The sequence below is a fragment of the Mustelus asterias genome, unplaced genomic scaffold, assembly GCF_964213995.1.
Source record: "Mustelus asterias unplaced genomic scaffold, sMusAst1.hap1.1 HAP1_SCAFFOLD_85, whole genome shotgun sequence".
NCBI lineage: Eukaryota > Metazoa > Chordata > Chondrichthyes > Carcharhiniformes > Triakidae > Mustelus > Mustelus asterias.
This window is the reverse complement of record NW_027590139.1, coordinates 1,074,894-1,101,256: the sequence shown is the minus strand read 5'-3', so window position 1 is coordinate 1,101,256 and position 26,363 is coordinate 1,074,894. Positions and strand designations below refer to the sequence as shown.

The window sequence follows — 26,363 nt, the reverse complement described above, 5'->3', positions numbered from 1 at the left end:
GCTGGGTAGTTTGCTGCGGACAATGGCCTGTTTGAGGTTGTGCGGTTGTTTGAAGGCAAGAAGTGGGGGTGTGGGGATGGCCTTGGTGAGATGTTCGTCTTCATCAATGACATGTTGAAGGCTCCGGAGAAGATGCCGTAGCTTCTCCGCTCCGAGGAAGTACTGGACGACGAAGGGTACTCTGTCCACCTTGTCCCGTGTTTGTCTTCTGAGGAGGTCGGTGCGGTGGCGGTTTTTCGCTGTGGCGCGTCGGAACTGTCGATCGATGAGTTGAGCGCCATATCCTGTTCTTATGAGGGCATCTTTCAGCGTCTGGAGGTGTCTGTTGCGATCCTCCTCATCCGAGCAGATCCTGTGTATACGGAGGGCTTGTCCAACGTGTTTAGAGTGGATGCTCTCCACTCACATTGTTTGTATCTTAAAGACTTGATTAGCTGTAAGTATTCGCATTCCAACCATTATTCTGTAAATTGAGTCTGTGTCTTTATAAGCCCTGTTTGTGAACAGAATTCCCACTCACCTGAAGAAGGGGCTTGAGGCTCCGAAAGCTTGTGTGACGTTTGCCACCAAATAAACCTGTTGGACTTTAACCTGGTGTTGTTAAACTTCTTACTGTTATTATTGGACAAGCAGCAAATCACCGTCACAATGCCCGGCTGATTGACGGCAGCGCGGACCAATGGGAAGAGGGGACAGTGCTGGAGGACCGACATGGAGCGGTCGGTCCTCCAACCAATGGGAGCGAAAGAGGGGCGGGGCCAGCTTTGACTGGAGCATGCGCAGTGTGAGTAATGGCGATGGGAAACGGCTTTTGTTCTGGGCTCGGAAATCTGTTAGAGGTGATTGGAGGTACGGAGAGAGCAATGGATCGTCCAGGTGGGTGGAAACGCTGCGTAAGCATGTTGTGTCAGCCGCAAACCGCGGAAGAGAACTTCTCGGACCCAGTTTGTACCGAGAAGGGCTGCAGCTCCTCGTGTTCGTCCCGGGTTAACGTTCGCCACCTTTATTGGGGGCAATATGCAGCAGTGCGCACGTGCGGCCGCCATGTTTGTAGAGGGCAATGTTGTCAATCAGTGGGAGGGGCTTGTTCCCCAGTGTTCAGAATGGAGACAACTTGTCCATCAAACTGCATCAACCCTGAGTCCCAATGTCTTATTGATGAGGCAGAGCGGTGGCAGAGAAGGAAAAAGAAAGGAAAATAAAAACAATAAATGCTGGAAAATCTCAGCAGATCTGACAGCATCTGTGGAGAGAGAATAGAACCAACGTTTCGAGACTGGATGACCCATAGTCAGGGCTTGTACACGTGTAAACAGAGCATGTAAACTTTGACACCTCCATGTACCCTTGTACACCTCTATCAATCTACTTTGCTCCAAGGAGAACAACCCCAAGTTCATAGAATCATAGAAATAACCCCAAGAATCATAGAAATAACCCCAAGTTATCCAGCCTAACATTGTAACTATAATTCCTCATCCCTGAAACCATTTTGATAAATCTCCTCTGCACCCTGTCAAGGAGCCTCACATCCTCCATAATGTGTGGTGATCACTGGTTTGCACAGACCCAGGTATTCTGTGTTCCTGTCTGTGATCTCATTGCATACTTACAATTGCACAGTGACATCACCCCCGCTCCCCGGGGATTTCCTCAACTGGGAGATTTTTCTCTGATGCCAATGCTTCTGATATCTTTCCAGCTGCAGGCTCCAGCAGGAGATTTTAATATTAAAATCAGTTAAATTGTTTCAGATGTGAGTGTTTGTGACCATTCACGGGCGCGAGTTCACGTCATAAACCAGCTGGTCACCTCCATGCTGTGGTACCGGCTGGTCCCTTTGACCCCTCCCCCTGGCTTTGTCACCGATATCCAGAGAACCCTCGTGCGGTTCTTCTGGGGCAATCGACTGCACTGGGTCCCTGCTGCAGTTTTGCATCTCCCGCTTGAGGAGGGTGGACAAGGTCTGGTGTGCCTCCGCACTCAGATAGCGACCTTCCGCCTCCAGGCCCTGCAGAGGTACCTTTACGTTGAGCCCCCTCCACAGTGGTGTGCCATGGCAACGTATTTCTTCTGCCAGTGGCACGGCCTCAATTATGACGTGCAGCTCCTGCATATCGAACTGGGGCGTGTTCCGACCACCCTGCAGGAGTTGCCCGTCTTTTACCAGGACCTCCTCACTGTCTGGAACACGGTCGCCTCGCGACGCAGCTCTCCCCCGTCAGGAGTAGCGGCTCTCGTGACTTCAGGTGGCTGGCGGAGAGGAGGGCTGTGGACGCCGGGGTGACCAGAATCGGGGACGTGCTCGATGTCGGAGGAGCGGGCTGGATGAGTCCCCGCGTGCTGGCTGAGCGCGCGGGGACGACCGTCTGGCGCGCGGCCAAAGCCATCCTAGACCTTAGGACGGTCGTGCTCGGCCCCGAAACTGCACGCAAACTCGAGACGGCGCAGGCATGCGGTGGGATCCCGCCCGAGCGTTCCCCTGTTCGGGCAGAATTCCACATTGGCCCAAAGCCTCAGCCCCCCCCCCCTGGGTGAGGTGCCCCACAGCCTGAGCCGCCTCGCGGAAATGTCCTCCGTGCCTTTTTCTACCGCGCGGAGGCGTTTCCTGTGCGGGCTGCTGCTGCACACCTTCCACTACCGCCTCCTCGCCTGTCGCCCGGGTACACCATGGCGGGCCTTGTTGCTGCCGGGTGGCGGAGGTCCCCGCTGGAGGTCCCTCTACGGAGGGATCTCCCCCACTTACGTCTGGGACCTGGGGTGGAGGGTGATGCATGCAGCAGTTCCGCACAACCGTAGGATTCACTGGTTCACGGGCTCCGAAGACTGCCCTTTCTGCGGCCTTGTGGAGTCCGTGGACCATGTCTATGTTGTGTGTCTTAGGTTGCACTCCCTTTATGTTTTCCTAAAGAACCTTTTATTGATGTTTTGTTTGCACTTCAGTCCCACGCTCCTGATCTACGCACACCCAGTGCGGAGAGGGGAGGGTCGGGATGGCGACCTCCTCGTGAACCTGCTCCTGGCGAAACGCGCCATTTACCGGTCCAGGCAGCCGGCGATCGAGGGGGCCGTCCATCCTGACTGTCTTCCCCTCTACCGCGGCTACGTTCGCGGCCATGTGTCCCTGGAGAGGGAGCATGCGGTGTTCACGGGCGCGGTTGACGCCTTCCGCGCCCGCTGGGCACCGCAGGGGTTGGGGTGCATTATTGACCCTAATAATCACATTATGATTTGATGTTTAAGTTTCCTTTGTACTTTGATTTCTGTTCGGGCTGTTCCCCCTCCTTTTTGGGAGCTGCCCCTTTTACTTTGTCCTGATTTAATCTGAGTTTGTTTATTTTGTTTGACCGAAAAAGAGGGCAACATCTGGGAGAAAATCAATGTTTCCCCCTTTCCATTTCTTTTCTCATTCTGGGGGAAATTGGGGACTTGCAGCAACTGAAGGGAAAGGAAGTGAATTCGGTCTGTATATTCCACACATTTTTCCTCCAGTAATGTAGACATTTATCTGTCTGGCCGCCTGCATGGAAATTTTCAGCTCTCTGTGTCCAGGACAGGAAGCAGTGAGCATGGATCTGTCAATCAGCCTCAAGCAGCACCTTCAGGAGAATTGGGAGGTTGAATATTAGATACAGCAGAGTGAGAATGGAGGGAGAATGTGTGGGATGGAGATTTACAGCTTTTGGGGAATGAGAGAGGAAAGAATGCTCCATAGAAACTTGAATTGTCTGTTCTGAATTTCTATCCTGTGCTGACACTGATGACTTTTGTAAATTCCTTTAGCAGGATATCAGAAGGCGAAAATTTAAAGACGAATATCAAACCAAACTTCACATCAAAATCTAACATAGTCACTCAGTTCATTGGGACCTGAATATCATCGACATTTGAATCTAGAATGGAAATGTTTCTCTGCTCTGTCTGCTTCAGGAGATTTTAAACATCAGTGTGACTGGAAAAGCACCGAGACACACACACACTGAAACATGCACACACCTGAGTGACTGTGGAAAGAACTTTAACCAGTTAAACAGCCTGAAAATACATTGCAGCAGAGAGACCGCACCCATGTTATGTTGTAACTGAACTGATTGTCAAGCCTGGAGAGTCACAAGGACACCCGCACCATGGAGAAATTGTGTAAATGTGGGGACTGTGGGAAAGGATTCAGGTTCCCATCTGCACTGGAAACTCATTGGCGCAGTCACACTGGAGAGAGACCATTCACCTGCTCTGTGTGTGGGAAGGGATTCACTCAGTTATCCCATTTACAAACACACCAGGGAGTTCACACTGGGGAGAGTCCATTCACCTGCTCTGTGTGTGGGAAGGGATTCAGTCAGTTATCCAACCTGCTGAAACACAATCTCACTCACATCCAGGAGAGACCCTTTAAATGCTCTGACTGTGGGAGTAGCTTCAAAAGCTCTGGGGAACTGGTGTCCCACCAGCGCATTCACAGTGAGGAGAGACCGTTCAGCTGCTCTCACAGCACAAACAGGTTTAGAAGGTCATCCAGTCTGCGGGTACACCAGCGAGTTCACACTGGGGAGAGGCCATTCACCTGCTCTGACTGTGGGAAAGAGTTCACTCGGTTAACAATCTGTTGACACACCAACGGGTTCATGCCAGAGAGAGACCGTACACCTGCTCTGTGTGTGGGAAGGGATTCACTCAGTTGCCCAACCTGTTGAGCCACAAGGTCACTCACACCCAAGACAGACCCTTTAAATGCTCTGACTGTGGGAGTGGCTTCAAAAGCCCTCAGGAACTGATGATCCACCAGTCCATTCACACTGACGTGAGACCGTTTAGCTGCTCTCACTGCTCAAAGAGGTTTAGGAGGTCATCCACACGGCGGAGACACCAACGAGTTCACACCGGGGAGAGATCGTTCACCTGCTCTGTGTGTGGGAAGGGATTCAATCGGTCATCCAACCTGCAGAGACACCAACAAGTTCACAAGTGATTACAGGGGTTGGATTCTTTCTCTTTCAATCTTTCTCTCTCTCTCGCTCTGTCAATCTTTCTCTCTCAATCTTTCTCTCTCTCTCTCTCCCAATCTTTCTCTCTCTCAATCTTGCTCTCCCCCCCCCCCCACCCCTCCCCCTGCTCCTTTCCCCCCCTTGCTCTTTTGAGAATGTGTATAAGGTAGATTGAGAAGAGGAAAGGGTTAAAATTGGGATGCGTAACTAGAAATCAGTTGAGGGATAAACTGGTTTTGGAAAGGGCCTGAGGCGAGGGCGACAAGTGAAACTAATGATCACGTTAAAGAAACTGCTGATAGGTAATTGTGGTTCTGGCTTCGGAGGGCAGGGCCTTATCGATTGGCCTTTTGTCCTTGAAAGTAATCTAATCAAAATGTAACAATACAGCTATGCCCTTATTGGCTAACAGAAGTTTGTGGATGTATCTCCGTCATGTATCACTGAAACTTTTTTGTAAGCCAGACAGAGACTCACAAACCCATGCTGGATGTGCATGGTCTTGCGATCTCTCCTCTGATGCAATAAAGGCGGCTTTCGGAGAAACCTGTGTCTCTTCAGTTTTTGATCCGACTTCCGAAACACGAATTCTACACTTTCTCCCCCTGCTCCTTTCTCCCTCTCTGCTCTTTTCCCCCGGTCTATCCCCCCCTGCTCTTCCACCCCCCTGCTCTTCCCCCCCCGCTCTTCCACCCCCCTGCTCTTCCCCCCCCCTGCTTTTTCCCCCCCACTCTCTCCCCCCCGCTCTTTCCCCCCACGCTCTTCCCCCTGCTCTTCCCCCCCCCCACTCTTTCCCCTCCCCTGCTCCTTTCCCCCCCCCCCCGCCGCTCTAACCCCCCTGCTCTCCCCCCCCCCTCCCCCCCCCCTCCCCCCCCCCCCGCAGGGTGGGTGAATCTCTGAATCCCTTCCCACACTGTGAGCAGGTGACTAGCCTCTCCTCAGTGTGAATTCACTGGTGTCTCAGCAGATTTGATGAATGATTGAATTCCTTCCAACAAGTGCAGCATATGAACGGTCTCTCCCCGATGTGACTGCGTCGATGAGATTCCACCTCAGATGGGGCTCTGAATCCCTTCCCACAGTCTCCACATTTCCATGGTTTCTCCATGGTGTCGGAGTCCTTGTGTCTCTCCACAATCAGTGCACTGGAACACTCTGATACGGGTGTGCGAATCTCAGTGCTTTTCCAGTCACACTGATGTTAAAAAGGCTGATGATTTTCACGTCCTTATGAATCAAGTGACTCTTTTGAGATTTCCATTTTCAAAACCTCTCCTTCCAATAAAATCATCACTGTCAGCACATGATAGAAATTCAAAACAGACAATTGTAGTTTCTATGGAACATTCTTTAAATCTCCACCCACGCCCCTCACACATACACTCTCTCTCTCATTCCATTTAGCATTCTGCGGCACGGTGGCACAGTGGTTAGCACCATCAGCTCCAAGTTCCCCTCCAACTCACACACACCATCCTGACTTGTCTGACATCCAGGACTAAGAGAACAGAAATGTTTTCCATATAAATACTGGGAAGTCTGAACCCATTGTCTTCAGTCACCACGACAAACTCCACTCCCTGTCGGAGCCGGAACCAGGCTGTTCACAAGCATGGTGAAATATTTCACTCCAGGATGAGCTTCCAGCCACATCATCATCAAGACTGCCTATTTCCACCTCAGTGACATCGTCCGACGCCACCCCAGTCTCAACTCATAAGACCATAAGACACAGTAACAGAATTAGGCCACTCGGCCCATCGAGTCTGCTCCGCCATTCAATCATGGCTGATATTATTCTCATCCCCATTCTCCTGCCTTTTCCCCAGAACCCCTGATCCCCTCATTAATCAAGAACCTATCTATCTCTATCTTAAAGACACTCAATGACCTGGCCTCCACAGCCTTCTGTGGCAAAGAGTTCCACAGATTCACCACTCTCTGGCTGAAGAAATTCCTCCTCATCTCGGTTTTAAAGGATCATCCTTTTCGTCTGAGATTGTGCCCTCTATTTCTAGCTGTTCCTACTCGTGGAAACATTCTCTCCACGTCTACTCTATCCAGGCCTCGCAGTATCCTGTAAGTTTCAATCTCATCCTTCTAAACTCTAATGAGTACAGACCCAGAGTCCTCAACCGTTCCTCATAGGACAAGCTCTTCATTCCAGGGATCATTCTTGTGAACCTCCTCTGGACCTTTTCCAAAGCCAGCACATCCTTCCTTAGATATGGGGACCAAAACTGCTCACAACATTCCAAATGAAGGCTGACCAGAGCCTTATACAGCCTCAGAAATACATCCCTGCTATTGTATTCTGGGCCTATCGACATGAATGCTAACATTGCATTTGCCTTCCTAACTGCCGACTGAACCTGCACGTTAACTTTAAGAGAATCTTGAACAATGACTTCCAAGTCCCTTTGTGTTTCTGATTTCCTCAGCATTTCCCCATTTAGAAAATAGTTGATGCCTCCATTCCTCCTTCCAAAGTGCATAACCTCACACTTTTCCACATTGTATTCCATCTGCCGCTTCTTTGCCCACTCTCCTAACCTGTCCCAAGTCCTTCTGCCGCCCCCCTGCTTCCTCGATACTACCTCTCCCTCTACATATCTTTGTATCATCTGCAAACTTAGCAACAGTGCCTTCAGTTCCTTCCTCCAAATCGTTAATGTATATTGTGAAAAGTTGTGGTCCCAACACTGACCCCTGAGGCACACCACTGGTCACCGGCTGCCATCCTGAGAAAGACCCCTTTATCCCCACTCTCTGCCTTCTGCCAGCCAATCCTCTATCCATGCCAGGATCTTACCCTTATCACCATAGGCACTTAACTTATTTAACAGTTTCCTCTGCAGCACCTTGTCAAAGGCCTTCTGGAAATCTAAATAAATCAGGTCCACTAGTTCTCCTTTATCTAACTTCTTTGTTACCAGATATGATCTAAGGAGATCCATCAAAGATGCCAAAAGACAATACCGGACCAAGCTAGAGTCCCAGGCTAGCCACACCAACCCCCGCTGACTGTGGCAAGGTCTGCAAGACATAACAGGCGACAAGATGAAGGCATGTAAAATCGCCGGCTCCAACGCTCCTCTCCCTGATGAGCTCAATGCATTCGTTTTGAGCAAGAGGTCAGCGAGAGCATGCTCTCCACCCTGGAAGCCCTGGATGAACCTGTATCTGGGGTCTCCATTGCAGATGTCAGAGCAGCTTTCTTGAAGGTCAACCCACAGAAAGCAACTGGCCCGGATGGGATACCCGGACGTGCATTCAGATCCTGCGTGGATCAGCTGGCAGGAGTATTCACAGACATCTTCAACCTCTCTTTACAACAATCTGAGGTCCCTATCTGCTTCAAGAAAGATGACCATCATCCTGGTACCTAAGAAAAACCAAGCAGCGTGTCTTAATGACTATCGGCCGGTGGCTCTGACATCCATCATTATGAAGTGCTTCGAAAGGTCAGTCATGGCACAAATCAATTCCAGCCTCCCGGACTATCTGGATCCACGACAGTTTGCCTGCCGCCGCAACAGGTCCACAGCAGACGCCATTTCCCTGGCCCTGTACTCAACCTTGGAACAGCTAGATAACAAGGACACCTATGTCAGACTCCTATTTGTTGACTACAGCTCAGTCTTCAACACTATTAGTCCCACGAAACTCATCTCCAAACTCCGTGACCTGGGTCTCGGCACCTCCCTCTGCAACTGGATCCTGAACTTCCTAACTCACAGACCACAAACAGTAAGGATAGGCAACAACACCTCCTCCACGATCATCCTCAACACCGGTGCACCACGAGGCTGTGTTCTCAGCCCCCTAACATACTCCTTCTACACCTATGACTGTGCGGCTAAATTTCCCTCCAATTCGATTTTCAAGTTTGCTGATGACACCACAGCACTGGGTCGGATTTCAAACAATGATGAGACAGAGTACAGGAATGAGATAGAGAACCTGGTGAACTGGTGCGGCAACAATAATCCCTCCCTCAATGTCAACAAAACAAAGGAGATTGTCATCGACTTGAGGAAGCATAAAGAAGAACATGCCCATGTCGACATCAATGGGGACGAAGTAGAAAGGGTCGAGAGCTTCAGGTTTTTAGGTATCCAGATCACCAAAAACATGTCCTGGTCTCCCCATGTCGACACTCTTGTTAAGAAAGCTCACCAACGCCTCTACTTTCTCAGAAGACTATGGAAATTTGGCATGTCAGCTACGACTCTCACCAACCTTTACAAATGCACCATAGAAAGCATTCTTTCCGGTTGTAGCACAGCTTGGTATGGCTCCTGCTCTGCCCAAGACTGCAAGGATCTACAAAAGGTTGTGAATGTAGCCCAATCCATCATGCGAACCAGCCTCCCATCCATTGACTCTGTCTACACTTCCCGCTGCCTCGGCAAAGCAGCCAGCATAATTAAGGACCCCAAGCACCCCGGACATTCTCTCTTCCACCTTCTTCCCTCGGGATAAAGATACAAAAGTCTGAGGTTACGTACCACCGACTCAAGAATAGCTTCTTCTCTGCTGCTGTCAGTCTTTTGAATGGACTTACCTTGCATTCAGTTGATCTTTCTCGACACTCTCGCTCTGACTGTAACACTACATTCTGCACTCTCTCATTTCCTTCTCTATGAATGGTATGTTTTCTCTGTATAGCGTGCAAGAAACAACACTTTTCACTTTATGTTAACACATGTGACAATAATAAATCAAATCAAAAGCTCCTCAAAGAACTCTAACAGATTTGTCAGACATGACCTCCCCTTGACAAAGCCGTGCTGACTCAGTCCTACTTTATCCTGCACTTCCAAGTACTCTGCGATCTCAGCTTTAATAATGGACTCGGAAATCTTGGCAATGACCGAAGTCAGGCGAATTTGGAACCCTCACCCATTCCATTGTGACCTCACACTCCGACCCATTCCATTGTGATGTCACACCCTCACCCATTCCATTGTGACATCACACTCCGACCCATTCCATTGTGGCGTCACACTCTCACCCATTCCATTGTGACGTCACACCCTCACACATTCCATTGTGACGTCACACCCTCACACATTCCATTGTGACGTCACACCCTCACACATTCCATTGTGACATCACTCTCCGATCACAATCCCTGCCGGCCTCCCACATGCAGCCTCAATGGCGGTGATGCACTATCTATCAATCAAGTAAAGACTAGTTTGTTTGCAAGAACAAATAGGCTTTTATTCGCAAAAGACTTGGAGCATACCCATGCTGATGAACTGGTCCAGCAACTGAGGCAGGAGGGTGGGGAGCAGTCACCTTCATACCTGGACAGGGGGGGGGGGAGGAGTCTCATGCAGGGCTGGCAGGGGCATGCCCAGACATGTCACACACACACAGGCAATAAGCTTAACAGTGGTTTACCAGAGGCAGCAGTCAGCCCGGGTCTAACACGACAAGCTGCCGCTCCATTTGGTACAAAGGGGGGGACCGGGAAGTTCATTTCCGGGGTTTGGGTTTGAACAACATGTTTACAAAGTCTCTCCACCCACCCGCCACATTTATCATTCCCCGCACGCCGCCCTCTACCTCGTATTGATCTCGCTTCCAAATTAAAACCGTCCGTCTGTCCGTCGCCATTACCCGCACTGCGCATGCTTCAGGTCCCGCCCCTCATTCACTCCGATTGGTTGGAGGACCAGCCGCTCCCGCTCGGTCCTCCAGCCCCGCCCCCTCGTCCTATTGGTCCGGAGCTGCCGTCAATCAGTGCCCGGGCATTGTGATGTGGAGCATGCGCAGTGTCAGTGCTGTCCTTGGCGCTTGTTTGTCCCGGAGAAGCGGAGTCAGCGTTAGGCGGTGGCTGGGAGGATTTGGAAACACTTTGTGGATCCGCAAACCCTTCAGAATCATTGTCAGCTCCCTGGTTTGCAGCTGCGGGGCTTCTCCCTCCCTCCCGGGAACAGGCCCAGGTTAACGGCCCCATCCTGGCTCAGCCACTGGAGGATGGTTCACATCAGAGGATGGGGGAGGGGGACAATAAATAAGAGGTTACACTTTGGCCTCAAATCAATGAGGACTCTGATCTCTGGGAAGGAAGGAAACCCTGGGAGGTGGGCGGGGAGGATTCACAAACACCCGCTGGAGGCCCCAACACCCCCAATAAGACCCATTGGTTTTATTGTCAGTCTGCAGACAGGAGCTGGAGAACTGAACCCAATCAGAGGAGAGGGAGGGAGAAAACTGGGAGTGGAGGAAAGAAATGATGCAGATGGTGAGATGGGTTTAAGCCCAGGGAGAAGGGAGAGTGTGTGGGACGGGGATTTACAGATTTTGGGGAACAAGAGAGGAAAAAATGTTCCGGAGAAACTAGAATTGTCTGTTCAGGATTTCTATTCCGGACTGACAGTGATGACTTTTCCAAATTTTTTTTTACAGGATATTGGAAGTGGAGGATTGGTAGACAGAAAACTCAAACGAACATCATGACTGGCAAAGTCACTTTGTTCATTCAGAGCTGAAGATCATTGGTCTTTGAATGTGGGAGGAGAAATGTTTGACTCTTCTGTCTGTCGGCAAAGATTTTAAACATCAGTGTGACCGGAAAAGCATTGAAACAAACACACACCCGATTGAGAGTGTTCCAGTGAACTGACTGTGGAAAGAGCTTTAACCAGTCCACAGCCTGAAGAAACATCACACAGTTCACAGCAGGGTGAAACTACATGTATGTTGTGTGTGTGGACGAGGTTTCAACTGATCATCCAACCTGGAGAAACACAAGGGCACCAGCACCATGGAGAAACAGTGGAAATGTGTGGATTGTGGGAAAGGATTCAGTTTCCCATCACAACTGGAAGTTCATTGGTGCAGTCACACTGGGGAGAGACCATTCACCTCCTCCGTTTGTGGGAAGGGATTCACCCATTCATACAACCTTCTGACTCACCAACGGGTTCACACTGGGGAGAGGCCGTTCACCTGCCCTGTGTGTGGGAAGGGATTCACTCGCTCATCCCACATTGTGACACACCAACTTGTTCACACTGATGAGAGAATGTTTCCATGTTCTGACTGTGGGAAGAGTTTTAAATGCAAAAAAGATCTGCTGACACACCAACGTATTCACACGGGAGAGACCGTTCACCTGCTCTGTGTGTGGGAAAGGATTCATTCAGTCATCCCACCTGCAGACACATCAACTTGTTCACTCTGACAACAAACTTTTTAATTGTTCCGACTGCGAAGAGCTTTAAAAACAAAAAGGATCTGCTGACGCACCAATATACTCACACTGGGGAGAGGCCATTCACCTGCTGTGTGTGTGGGAAGGGATTCAGCCGTCCATCTGCCCTACTGAACCGCCAGAGAATTCACACTGGGGAGAGGCCTTCACCTGCTCAGACTGTGGGAAGGGATTCATTAATTCATCCAACCTTCTGACACACCAGCAGGTTCACAGTGAGGAGAGGCCATTCACTTGCTCCGTGTGTGGGAAGGGATTCACTCTTTCATCCAACTTATTGAACCACCAGCGGGTTCACACTGGGGAGAGGCCGTTCACCTGCTCCATGTGTGGGAAGGGATTCAGTCAGTCATCCAACCTGCTGACACATCAGAGAGTTCACAGTGCGGAGAGACCATTTACCTGCTCTGTCTGTGGGAAGGGATTTTCTCATTTATCTTATCTTCTGAAACACCAGCGAGTTCACACTGGGGAGAGGCCGTTCACCTGTAATGTCTGTGGAAAGGGATTTATTCAGTCATCCCACCTGCTAACACACCGGCGAGTTCACAAGGGACTGCAAGGTTTGGATTCTACACTTATCGATGCTGTTAATCATATCCAGGACTGAATCATGTTCACTCTGACTTTTTTCTTCTGTTGAGGTTTGATATTCTGAATAAATGTGAAATAGACATTTGATTGAATCATTGTTGTAGATTTTTGTCTTTTCCATTTGAGTGTTTAACGTCACCAGGCTGGAGCTCAGAAAGGGCAATCTGAGGGAGGATCATACAGTAGGAACAGAACTTCATTCTTGACCCAGTCCTTCAGGGTCACGCTGAGAGGGACAAACAGCACTTTGGTCTTTTTCGTCACTTTTCACTGACAGCAAAGTCCCCGCGTGGGTGAATCCTGAGGTGTGTAAGAAATGTTTCCCAGTCGTTCTTTTCCATGGTTCCGAGCTCCCAGACATGGAACAGAAGCTCCTTTACAACTGTGTTTAGAGTCAGGAAGAACAATGGTGAATGCTGGAAACGTGCTGTCAAAGATTGGTGTAAAACTGGGATCTATTCCTGACTGAGAGTGAAACGGCAGGTTTAGGTTTCCAGACTAAAAATGCAAAAAAGTCTAAAACATTTTAATGTGTGTGTGTGTCAGTCCTGGTTTATTGAACAGAAACTGGCTTAAAATAAATTGGTTGAAGTCTGCATCAAAGTAGCAGCTGGAGAAGTTCAAAGGAGCCTGTTAACTGCTGGGACAATTAGACAACAATTTGATTCCCAGATAGAGAAGGAGCTGCAGTGTGTGTCCAAGAATTCTCAGTTTTGTTGATGTGTGCTTCCCATACACTATCCTTCTAAATAAACCTCACTCCTATCAGCCTTTAACCATTATAAACAGAACAGAGAGAAGCTGAGCAGCATCAGAGTCCTGACTGACCATTTAAGAATGAGTGATGTGTTCAGCTGAAGTTTCCTGTTGGTAGTTTTCTGGGTGATCTCCTTATTTTGATCATTCTCAGTGACCCCTGGGTGTGAACCTGCTCTCCTCTCTTTCAGACATTCACTCACTCAACATCTCCTCTCTCTCAGAAACTCAATCACTTAACCTCTCTCATCTCTCTAACACTCACTGAACATCTCTCTCTCTCTCTCTCTCTCCAGGCATTCACTCACACGTTACCTTCCATCTCTCTTACATTCTAACCTCGCTCCTCTCTCATTCACTTAACCTCTTCCCTCTCAGATACTGTGTTCATCACTTAATGTCTCTCTATCTTTCTTTCAAACACTCACTCATTTAACCTTCCTATTTCAGATCTGCTTAAACTTATTCATTGTTTTCTCTCTCTCGTTACCTCTCTCTGAAAAGGCACAAACAAACTTCATCTCTCTTCGCTGTCTGAGAAAACATCTAATTGATGGAGATTCAATCCTCTCTGTTTCTCTCTCCCACTTCCTCTGACAGGCCCTGACTCACTTTAAATCTCCTCTTTTCTAATAACCCTCTTTGGGAAAACTCATTTGTTCTCTAATTCCTCCTCATTTCTCCCAGTGATGACCCTCAGTCCATCTCCCAATTCAGTGAATGTGTTAAAAATCCAAATAATCTCCTTTCTTTATTGTTTAAAATGGGAATGGAGCTGAATGTAATGCTGAGAGCGGCAGCAATCTGTGTGGTTGTTCTTGATGCTGTCAGAGTGAGTTCACCCTCACAGGCAGGAAGACTGTTCACGGTGATAACATCAAACTGACACCGGCTGTTTCATTCTCAGGTAACACAACTTCCTGTTTCTCTGCTGCCGGTTCCAAACCTCACATCTCATTTCTGAGCAGAAAATAAATCCAGGGACCACAATCTGGTGAGAACATCTGTCAATGCGGCCTTTATCTGTCCACAGAGTCAGGGCAGAGTCACACAGGTCACATTGTGGTGACATTTACAAATGAGCCAGTTATTTCTGTTCAGAGTTTCCATTCGCAGATATAACCAGCTGTGTCTGTGGATCAGTTACTGAGTTCCCTCTGCTCCCCATAGCTGGGAACTGATAGCCTGCTCCCTTACATACAGAGCATTCTCTCTGTATTGCTTGTTTCCTCTGTTTCTCAGCTTTTATCTTTGACCACCTCATCTTTCTGCTTTTTAAAATCTCTCAATTTTTCTTTCTGTCTCTCCCTCTGTATCTTTCTCAGGGTCTGATTGTTCCTATTTGATCAAGATGTTCAAAATCATGAAGAGTTTCTGATTGATTATGGAAGGAATGACAGGGAGAAAAGCAGAAAAACCCGGCAGGTCCAGCGGCATCTGTTCAGAGTTAACATTTTGAGTCCATATAATTCTTCAGGGCAGGAGAAACATGGGTTATCCATCTTAGGTTGGGGAATGTGCTGGGAGATTTAATAGAGGTGTTTAAAATGACAAATAATTTATGATAGTGTCAATGGAGAGAAATTATCTCCCAGGAGCACGAGGGTTTGTCGATGGAGAGAATCGATTTCCTCCGTGCAGGAAGGTCTGTAAGCAGAGGACACAGAGATTTAATTTAATTGACAACAGAACTGGAGGGGGTGATAAGGAGAATTTGTTACACAATAACTTCATATGATCTGGAATGCACTAACTGACAGGTGCTAGAAGCAAGTTTGATAGTAGCTTTCAAAGGGAATTGGATAAATACTTGCAGAGGATAAATTGGCAAAGTTATGGTGAATGGGATTAATTAGACAGTTCACTCATCCTTGTGACATTCTGAATGTTTCTCTCCTCAGGTTTTAATATTTGATCTTTTCGATTATAATGTGTCTCAAACAGAAGATTAAAATATTGGGTTTGATGAGCTGTCAGATCTCTTTCCTGTGTGTCTGTGTGACTTGAGAACTGGAGATAACCATGAGGAAGAACTGATTATTTTCAGTTCCTCTAACAGATACACCTCAGATATCAGAAATCCCTGGAGTTCCCCATGTCCTCATTATTCTCGCCTCGAGTATAACAGCTCTCAGTCAGGCCGAGTCAGTCACATGTCTCTGTCATGATGTTTCCACTTGTATTTTATCACTCACCTCCCAGTGACACTCACCACAACACAGACACCTTAAAATATCATTGTTCCCTTACACTTTGTCCTCCTATTATAATCAAATGTTTGTTGGGCCTCTTGTCTCCATTAATGTCAGATTACCTGCAGTTAAAATGACCTCAGAGACACTGAAACTGCAGTTGTAGAATACAGCAGAATTGGAATAACAGACAGGCTATTGTCTGATAATGACAGTGGCAGAGGAACACACACCGGAATCTAAATACATTATATCAATAGACCATGACTCACTCACACTATCAAATGAAACCGAAACTTTGGTTATGGTGCACGAGATACTGACTGTATTACCATTACATTGGATCCAATGCTGTGTTCGCTAACATACTGCAACGTGACTCTTATTATTTGAACAAACATTGTATTTGTTACACTCAGAGTAAGTCAGTGCTTTGCTGTGTTGTCTCTGTGCCCCATCTCCACTCTGATTGTATTGGAGCCTGTGTGTGTCATTGTTACACTGAGACTCTGTTATTGCTAATGTGGAGATGCCGGCGTTGGACTGGGGTAAACACAGTAAGAAGTTTAACAACACCAGGTTAAAGTCCAACAGGTTTATTTGGTAGAAAAAGCCACAAGCTTTCGGAGCCTTAAGCTCCTTCTTCAGGTGAGTGGGAATTCTGTTCACAAACAGGGCATATAAAGACACAAACTCAATTTACAGAATAGTGGTTGGAATGCGAATACTTACAGCTAATCAAGTCTTAAAGGTACAAACAATGCGGTGGAGAGAGCATCAAGACAGGCTAAAGAGATGTGTATTGTCTCCAGACAGGACAGCCAGTGAGACTCTGCAAGTCCAGGCAAGCTGTGGGGAGTACAGATAGTGTGTCATGAACCCAATATCCCGGTTGAGGCCGTCCTCGTGTGCGGAACTTGGCTATCAGTTTCTGCTCAGCGACTCTGCGCTGTCATGTGTCGTGAAGGCAGCCTTGGAGAACGCTTACCCGAAGATCAGAGGCTGAATGCCCGTGACCGCTCAAGTGCTCCCCAACAGGAAGAGAACAGTCTTGCCTGGTGATTGTCGAGCGATGTTCATTCATCCGTTGTCGCAGTGTCTGCATGGTTTCCCCAATGTACCATGCCTCGGGACATACTTTCCTGCAGCGTATCAGGTAGACAACGTTGGCCGAGTTGCAAGAGTATGTACCGTGTACCTGGTGGATGGTGTTCTCACGTGAGATGATGGCATCTGTGTCGATGATCCGGCACGTGTTGCAGAGGTTGCTGTGGCAGGGTTGTGTGGTGTCGTGGTCACTGTTCTCCTGAAGGCTGGGTAGTTTGCTGCGGACAATGGTCTGTTTGAGGTTGTGCGGTTGTTTGAAGGCAAGAAGTGGGGGTGTGGGGATGGCCTTGGCGAGATGTTCGTCTTCATCAATGACATGTTGAAGGCTCCAGAGGAGATGCCGTAGCTTCTCCGCTCCGATGAAGTACTGGACGACGAAGGGTACTCTGTCCACCGTGTCCCGTGTTTGTCTTCTGAGGAGGTCGGTGCGGTTTTTCGCTGTGGCGCGTCGGAACTGTCGATCGATGAGTTGAGCGCTATATCCTGTTCTTATGAGGGCATCTTTCAGCGTCTGGAGGTGTCTGTTGCGATCCTCCTCATCCGAGCAGATCCTGTGTATACGGAGGGCTTGTCCGTAGGGGATGGCTTCTTTAACGTGTTTAGAGTGGAAGCTCTCCACTCACATTGTTTGTACCTTTAAGACTTGATTAGCTGCAAGGATTCGCATTCCAACCATTATTCATGTAAATTGAGTCTGTGTCTTTATAAGCTCTGTTTGTGAACAGAATTCCCACTCACCTGAAGAAGGGGCTTGAGGCTCCGAAAGCTTGTGTGACGTTTGCTACCAAATAGACCTGTTGGACTTTAACCTGGTGTTGTTAAACTTCTTACTGTTATTATTGGACAAGCAGCAAATCACCGTCACAATGCCCGGCTGATTGACGGCAGCGCGGACCAATGGGAAGAGGGGACAGTGCTGGAGGACCGACATGGAGCGGTCGGTCCTCCAATCAATCGGAGCGAACGAGGGGCGGGGCCAACCTTGACTCGAGCATGCGCAGTATGAGTAATGGCGATGGGAAACGGCTTTTGCTGTGGGCTCGGAAATCTGTTAGAGGTGACTGGAGGTACGGAGAGAGCAATGGATCGTCCAGGTGGGTGGAAACGCTGCATAAGCATGTTGTGTAAGCCGCAAACCGCGGAAGAGAACTTCCCGGACCCAGTTTGTACCGAGCAAGGCTGCAGCTCCTCGTGTTCGTCCAAGGTTAACGTTCGCCATCTTTATTGGGGGCAATAGGCAGCAGTGCGCACGTGCGGCCGCCATGTTTGTAGAGGGCAATGTTGTCAATCAGTGGGAGGGGCTTGTTCCCCAGTGCTCAGAATGGAGACAACCTGTCCATCAAACTGCATCAACCCTGAGTCCCAATGTCTTATTGATGAAGCAGAGCGGTGGTAGAGAAGGAAAAAGAAAGGAAAATAAAAACAATAAATGCTGGAAAATCTCAGCAGATCTGACAGCATCTGTGGAGAGAGAATAGAACCAACGTTTCGAGACTGGATGACCCATAGTCAGAGCTTGTACACGTGTAAACAGAGCATGTAAACTTTGACACCTCCATGTACCCTTGTACACCTCAATCAATCTACTTTGCTCCAAGGAGAACAACCCCAAGTTATCCAGCCTAACATTGTAACTATAATTCCTCATCCCTGAAACCATTTTGATAAATCTCCTCTGCACCCTGTCAAGGAGCCTCACATCCTCCATAATGTGTGGTGTTCACTGGTTTGCACAGACCCAGGTATTCTGTATTCCTGTCTGTGATCTCATCACATACTTACAATTGCACAGTGACATCACCCCCGCTCCCCGGGGATTTCCTCAACTGGGAGATTTTTCTCTGATGCCAATGCTTCTGATATCTTTCCAGCTGCAGGCTCCAGCAGGAGATTTTAATATTAAAATCAGTTAAATTGTTTCAGAGGTGAGTGTTTGTGACCATTCACGGGCGCGGGTTCTCGTCATAAACCAGCTGCTCGCCTCCATGCTGTGGTACCGGCTGGTCCCTTTGACCCCTCCCCCTGGCTTTGTCGCCAATATCCTGGTGTTGTTAAACTTCTTACTTTGTCGCCAATATCCAGAGAACCCTCCTGCGGTTCTTCTGGGGCAATCGACTGCACTGGGTCCCTGCTGCGGTTCTGTATCTCCCGCTTGAGGAGGGCGGACAAGGTCTGGTGTGCCTCCGCACTCAGATAGCGACCTTCCGCTAAAGGTACCTTTACGTTGAGCCCCCTCCACAATGGTGTGCCATATTTCTTCTGCCACTGGCACGGCCTCAATTATGACGTGCAGCTCCTGCATATCGAACTGGGGCGTGCTTCGACCGCCCTGCAGGAGTTGCCCATCTTTTACCTCACCGTCTGGAACACGGTCGCCTCGCGACACAGCTCTCCCCCGTCAGGAGTAGCAGCTCTCGTGCGAGAGCCGCTGCTCAGGAATCCGCTCCTCCAGCCGTATGACTTCAGGTGGCTGGCGGAGAGGAGGGCTGTGGACGCCGGGGTGACCAGAATCGGGGATGTGCTCGATGGCGGAGGAGCGGGCTGGATGGGCCCCCGCGTGCTGGCTGAGCGCGTGGGGACGACCGTCCGGCACACGGCCAAAGCCATCCTAGACCTTAGGACGGTCGTGCTCGGCCCCGAAACTGCACGCAAACTCGAGGCGGCGCAGGCGTGCGGTGGGATCCCGCCCGAGCGTTCCCCTGTTCGGACAGAATTCCACATTGGCCCAAAACTTCAACCCTCCTCCTCGGGTCAGGTGCCCCACAGCCTGAGCCGCCTCGTGGAAATGTCCTCCGTGCCTTTTCCTACCGCGCGGAGGCGTTTCCTGTGTGGGCTGCTGCTGCACACCTTCCACTACCGCCTCCTTGCCTGTCGCCCGGATACACCTTGGCGGGCCTTGTTTCCGTAGAGGTCCCTCTACGGAGGGATTGCCCCAATTACATCGGGGACCTGGGGTGAAGGGTGATGCATGCAGCAGTTCCGCACAACCGTAGGATTCACTGGTTCACGGGCTATGAAGCTTGCCCCTTCTGTGGCCTTGTGAAGTCCGTGGACCATGTCTATGTTTTGTGTCTTAGGTTGCACTTTCTTTTTGTTGGGGTCGGGATGGCGACCTCCTCGTGAACCTGCTCCTGGGCCTGGCGAAACGCGCCATTTACCGGTCCAGGCTGCGGGCGATCGAGGGGGCCGTCCATCCTGACTGTCTTCCCCTCTACCGCGGCTACGTTCGCGGCCAGGTGTCCCTGGAGAGGGAGCATGCGGTGTCCACGGGCGAGGTTGACGCCTTCCGCGCCCGCTGGGCACCGCAGGGGTTGGGGTGCGTTATCGACCCTAATAATCACATTTTAATTTGATGTTTTTAAGTTTCCTTTGTACTTTGATTTCTGTTCGGACTGTTCTCCCTCCTTTTGGGGAGCTGCCCCTTTTACTTTGTCCTGACTTAATCTGAGTTTGTTTATTTGTTTTGACCTAAAAGAGGCCAACATCTGTGAGTAACACACTTTCTTTTCTCCCCCTTTCCATTTCTTTTCTCATTCTGGGGGAAATTGGGGACTTGCAGCAACTGAAGGGAAAGGAAGTGAATCCAGGGAGGCTGCAGACTCTGGAAAGGTTGGCCCAGGTCTCCCTCTCTCTCTCTCTCTTAAAGACATTGATATAGAAACAGAGATGATAGGAGCAGGAGGAGGCCATTTGGCCCTTCGAGCCTGCTCCGCCATTCATTATGATCATGGCTGATCATCCAACTGAGTAGCCTAATCCTGCTTTTTCCCCATAACCTGTGATCCCATTCACCCCAAGTGCTTTATCCAGCCGCCTCTTGAATACATTCAATGTTTTGGCACCAACTACTTCCTGTGGTAATGAATTCCACAGGGTGACTACTCTTTGGGTGAAGAAATGTCTACTCACCTCCGTCCTAAATGGTCTGCCCTGAATCCTCAGACTGTGACCCTTGGTTCTGGACTCCATCGGGAACATCCTCCCTGCATCTATCCTGTCTCGACCTGTTAGAATTTTATAAGTCTCTTTGAGATTCCCCCCTCATTCATCTGAACTCCAACGAAAACAATTCTAACCTGGTCAATCTCTCCTCATACATCAGTCCCGCGATTCCCTGAATCAGCCTGGTGAACATCCTTTGCTCCCTCAGCTTGACACATTTATTTGTCTGTCGAAAAGGATGGTCTTTTTCCTCATGTTCACATTAAAGGGCAGCTTTCCCCAGGAGATGGCTGACATTTAAGGGGACAGTATGTTAATATAGGACAGAGATCTGTCTAGTGTTATTATATGGTACCCAGATTAGATATATTATTTATGTTTCTGTAATAAAATACTTTTATTATTAGTTCTTGCATTGTAATATAATGCTATAGCGATGTTATACATTTCCAGTCATAAAGTCATTACAGCACAGAAGGAATCCATTCGGTAACTCGAGTCCATTCTGACTCTCTGTATAACATTCCAGTCCCAATCCCCCTCTATATCCCCATTCTCCTGAAAGTTTATTTCCTTCAAATGCCCATCCACTTTCGTTTTTAAATAGAATCCATAGATATGGATGGAGATTTACAACTTTTTGGGAATGAAATAGGAAAGAATGTTCCATAGAAACTAGAATTGGCTGCTCTGAATTTCTATCCTATACTGACAGGGGCGGCACGGTAGCACAGTGGTTAGCACTGCTGCTTCACAGCTCCAGGGTCCTGGGTTCGATTCCCGGCTCAGGTCACTGTCTGTGTGGAGTTTGCACATTCTCCTCGTGTCTGCGTGGGTTTCCTCCGGGTGCTCCGGTTTCCTCCCACAGTCCAAAGATGTGCGGGTTAGGTTGATTGGCCAGGTTAAAAATTGTCCCTTAGAGTCCTGGGATGCGTAGGTTAGAGGGATTAGCGGGTAAATTAGCGGGTAAAAAAAAAAAGGGATTAGCGGGTAAGGCCTGGGTGGGATTGTGGTCGGTGCAGACTCGATGGGCCGAATGGCCTCCTTCTGCACTGTAGGGTTTCTATGATTCTATGACTGTGATGACTTTTGCAAACTCATTTCATAGGATATTGAATGAGGAATCAAAGGCAAAAATCTCAACCGTCACGTCTAGACAGAGCCATATTCCTTGGGATCTGAATATCTTGTAATATGGAACTGTAGCTACGTTATATATTTCCAGACATCTCTTCCCTCAGAGGGTTGTTAGTCTTTTGGATTTCTCTTCCACAGGGACCAGTGGAGGCTGAGGATCATTGAATATATTCCAGTTAGACAGATCTTTGACTGACAAGGGTGTCAAGGGTTATGGGGAACAGACAAGAAGATGGAGCAAAAGCTAAGACGTGGGGGGATTTCTTCACTCAAGGATGTGGGAAAGCTTTGGAATTCTCAATCCCTGAGGACAGTGAAGCCTCAGTCATCAACTACTTGCAAGAGAGAGATTGATTGGTTTCTAGATATTGAATATATCAAGGGATATGGGTTTAGTGTGGGGAGAATGATGCTGAGGTAGATGAACGAATTATCTCATTGAATAGTTTAAAAGAATCGATGGGCCAAATGGCCGACTGCAGCTCCTATTTGTTATGGTCTCTGTGTCCAGGACAGGAAGCAGTGAGCATGGATCTGTCAATCAGCCTCAATCAGCACCTTCAGGAGAATTGGGAGGGTGAATATTAGATACAGCAGAGTGAGAATGGAGGGAGAGTGTGTGGGATGGAAATTTACAGCTTTTTGGGACTGAAATAGGAAAGAATGTTCCATAGAAACTAGAATTGTCTGTTCTGAATTTCTATCCTGTACTGACACTGATGACTTTTGTCAACCTGTTTTACAGGATATTGAAAGAGGAATCACAGGCCGAAATCTCAAACGTCACGTCTAGATCTGACAAAGTCATATTCCTTGGGAGCTGAATATCATCGGACTTTGAATCTGGAAGGAGAAATGATTGTCCAGTCTGTTGATTTGAAAAGATTTGAAATGTCAGTGTGACTGGAAAAGCAGCAACACACTGCCACACTCGAGTGAGAGTGTTCCAGTGCACTAACTAAAGAGCTTTAACCAGTTACACAGCCTGAATAAATATCACACCATTCACAGCAGGGAGAGACTGTACCCGTGTTGTGAGTGTGGACGAGACTTCAACTGATTGTCCACCCAAGAGAGAGGTAAGGACACCTGCACCATGGAGAAACCGTGGAAATGTGGGGACTGTGGGAAGAGATACAGAGCCCCATCAGAGCTGGAAGCTCATCGGCGCAACCACACTGGGGAGAGACCATTCACCTGCTCTCAGTGTGGGGAGGGATTCACTCAGTCATTCAGCCTGCAGTCACACCAGCGAGTTCACACTGGGGAGAGACCGTTCACGTGTTCTCAGTGCGGGGAGGGATTCAGTCATTTATCCAGCCTGCGGACACACCAGCGAGTTCACACTGGGGAGAGGCCGTTCACCTGCCCTCAGTGTGGGAAGGGATTCACTTGTTCATCCAGCCTGCAGTCACACCGGCGAGTTCACACTGGGGAAAGGCCATTCACCTGCCCTCAGTGTGGGAAGGGTTTCACTCAGTCATTCAACCTGCGGGCACACCAGCGAGTTCACACTGGAGAGAGGCCATTCACCTGCTCTCAGTGTGGGAAGGGATTCACTCAGTCATCCCACCTGCGGATACACCACCGAGTTCACACTGGGGAGAGGCCATTCACCTGCTCTCAGTGTGGGAATGGATTCACTCAGTCATCCCACCTGCAGACACACCAGCGGGTTCACACTGGGGAGAGGCCATTCACCTGCTCTCAATGTGGGGAGGGATTCAGTCGGTCATCCCACCTGCAGACACACCAGCGAGTTCACACTGGGGAGAGGCCATTCACCTGCTCTCAATGTGGGGAGGGATTTACTCAGTCATCCCAGCTGCAGATACACCAGCGAGTTCACACTGGGGAGAGGCCATTCACCTGCTCTCAGTGTGGGAAGGGATTCACTCAGTCATCCAGCCTGCTGACACACCAGCGAGTTCACACTGGGGAGAAGCCGTTCACCTGCTCTCAATGTGCGAAGGGATTCACTCGGTCCTCCCACCTCCAGATACACCAGCGAGTTCACACTGGGGAGAGACCGTTCAGCTGCTCTGTGTGTGAGAAGAGATTCAGTCTTTCATCCGCCCTGCTGAGACACCAACAAGTTCACGAGTGATTCCAGGGGTTGTTTCTGTTATTGTTTCTGCTCTCAATTACATCCAGGACTGTATTTTGTTCATTCTCACAGTTGGTCAATGGGGAGGGTCGGAGGGTTTCTTTCTGCTGGACTGGCCGGTCTCATGACTTTGCCTCCAGTGGGCTGATGCTCTTTGAGTCGTGTTACCAAATTTCACAAGGATCACAGAGTGACAGGGTGTGAGGAAGTTAAGAGTCACTATTTTTGTTTGAAATCCCCTCAAATGCCCATCCAATTTCCTTTGTAATTGTTTATTGTCTCCACTTCCTCCACCCTCGTAGGCAGCAAGTTCCAGCTCATTACCATTCGCTGCATCAAAATATTCTTCGTCACATCCCACCCCCACGCATCTCTGATCCAAAACCTTAAATCTGTGTCCCCCTCATCCTTGTCCCATCAGCTAATGGGAACAGCTTTTCTTTGTCCACCTTATCTAAACCTGTCAGAATCTTGTCCACCTCTATCAAATCTCCCCTCAACCTCCTTTGCTCCAAGGGAAACAACCCCAGCCTGACATCGACAATAAAGAACAAACTAACAGAATATGTTAATACCTGAAATCAAATGGGAATGTTTAATTTCTGTTTTAATGATATTGTGAATATATTGTCCTGGACAATAACAGAATTGGAATAACTCACCTTGGGTGTGGTTGAATGGAATACCTCAATCTGATATCCACCTACAGTCTAGTGAAAGTGTGGAATGTGTAGCTGGAAATCCCTCCCTAACAGCACTGTGGGTGTACTTACACCTCAGGCATTGTAGCAGTTCAGGAAGGCAGTGTTGGGGTTGACCATGGCCGAGGCAGCTACATACAGCCACATATTCTGTTATAATTGAAGGACTGCAGATTGAATGTGAGGCATTATGGGACTGGACTATCTTAACGACATTCCTGTGACTGCTCAGTTTCTGCAATCATGAACCATTAAAGCTGCTTAGCAGGGCCCCAACAGAGGACCTGGTGAGAATATTTACTCAGAATGAGCTAAAATTAGCTAAAACAAAGATTTTGCAGCTGGCAACATGTTTGGGATTTTAAATCAACAAAGACTTGATGTTTCCGATAAAATCAGGCCTTGGAAGTTGGCTAAAAAAAGTTTAAGTTATAATGAAGGGGAATGAAGGATCTTGTGTCTTATTTTAATCAAGGAGTTGTGAGCTTAGACCATAAGACACAGGAGCAGAATTAGGCCACTCGGCCCATCGAGTCTTCTCCGCTATTCAATCATGGCTGATATTTTTCTCATCCAAATTCTCCTGCCTTTTCCACATAACCCCTGATCCCCTTATTAATCAAGAACCTATCTATCTCTGTCTTACAGACACTCAATGAACTGACCTTCACAGCCTTCTGTGGCAAAGAGTTCCACAGATTCACCACTCTCTGGCTGAAGAAATTCCTCCTCATCTCTGTTTTAAAGGATCATCCCTTTAGCCTGAGGTTGTGCCCTCTAGTTTTTTCCCACTAAGTTTCAATAAGATCTCCCTTCATCCTTCTAAACTCCAATGAGTGCAGACCCAGAGTCCTCAACCATTCTTCATACGACAAGCTCTTCATTCCAGAGATCATTCTTGTGAAGCTCCTCCAGACCCTTTCCAAGACCAGCATATCGTTCCTTAGATGTGGGGCTCAAAACTGCTCACAATACTCCAAATGGGGTCTGACCAGAGCCTTATACAGTCTCAGAAGTACATCGCTGCTCTTGTATTCTAGCCCTCTTGACATGAATGCTAACATTGCATCTGCCTTTCGAACTGCCAACTAAACCTGCACGTTAACTTCAAGAGAATCTTGAACAATGACTCCCAAGTCCCTTTGTGCTTCTGATTTCTGAAACATTTCCCCATTTAGGAAATAGTCGATGTCTCCATTCCTCCTCCCCAAGTACATAATCTCACACTTTTCCACATTGTATTCCATCTGCCACTTCTTTGCCCACTCTCCTAGCCCATCAAAGTCCTTCTGCAGCCCCTCTGCTTCCTCAATACTACCTGCCCCTCTACATATCTTTGTATCATCTGCAAACTTAGCAACAATGCCTTCAGTTCCATCTTCCAAATCATTAATGTATATTGCGAAACGTTTGTGGTGCTCTGTCGCTTTAAGAAGCTATAGCTGCGAGAGAGAATGCTGAGGATTCATTGTTTGAAATTTACGAGCTGTGAGAACCTGTGTGTTTCATTTGTTTTATGTGGATGTTTGTAGATGTGTTTTATTATTGTTTTGGGCTACATTTGTTAAGGTTTATCTTTCTGGGGAATTAACCTTATCTTGAGTCTTTAAT

General features: G+C 48.5%; 2 protein-coding genes across 2 annotated transcripts in view; one reads left to right on the top strand and one right to left on the bottom strand.

Annotated features, from left to right (window-relative positions):
* The window catches only part of LOC144483992 (uncharacterized), a 126,425-nt gene that overhangs the window by 68,042 nt on the left and 32,020 nt on the right, over positions 1-26,363 (bottom strand). The window lies entirely within an intron of this gene.
* Positions 17,855-24,087, top strand: LOC144483957 (uncharacterized). The gene is made up of 2 exons (XM_078202525.1): positions 17,855-17,959; positions 22,690-24,087. Exon 2 carries the CDS (start codon positions 23,041-23,043, stop codon positions 24,049-24,051), a length of 1,011 nt encoding a protein of 336 aa, XP_078058651.1. The 5' UTR covers positions 17,855-17,959; positions 22,690-23,040; the 3' UTR covers positions 24,052-24,087.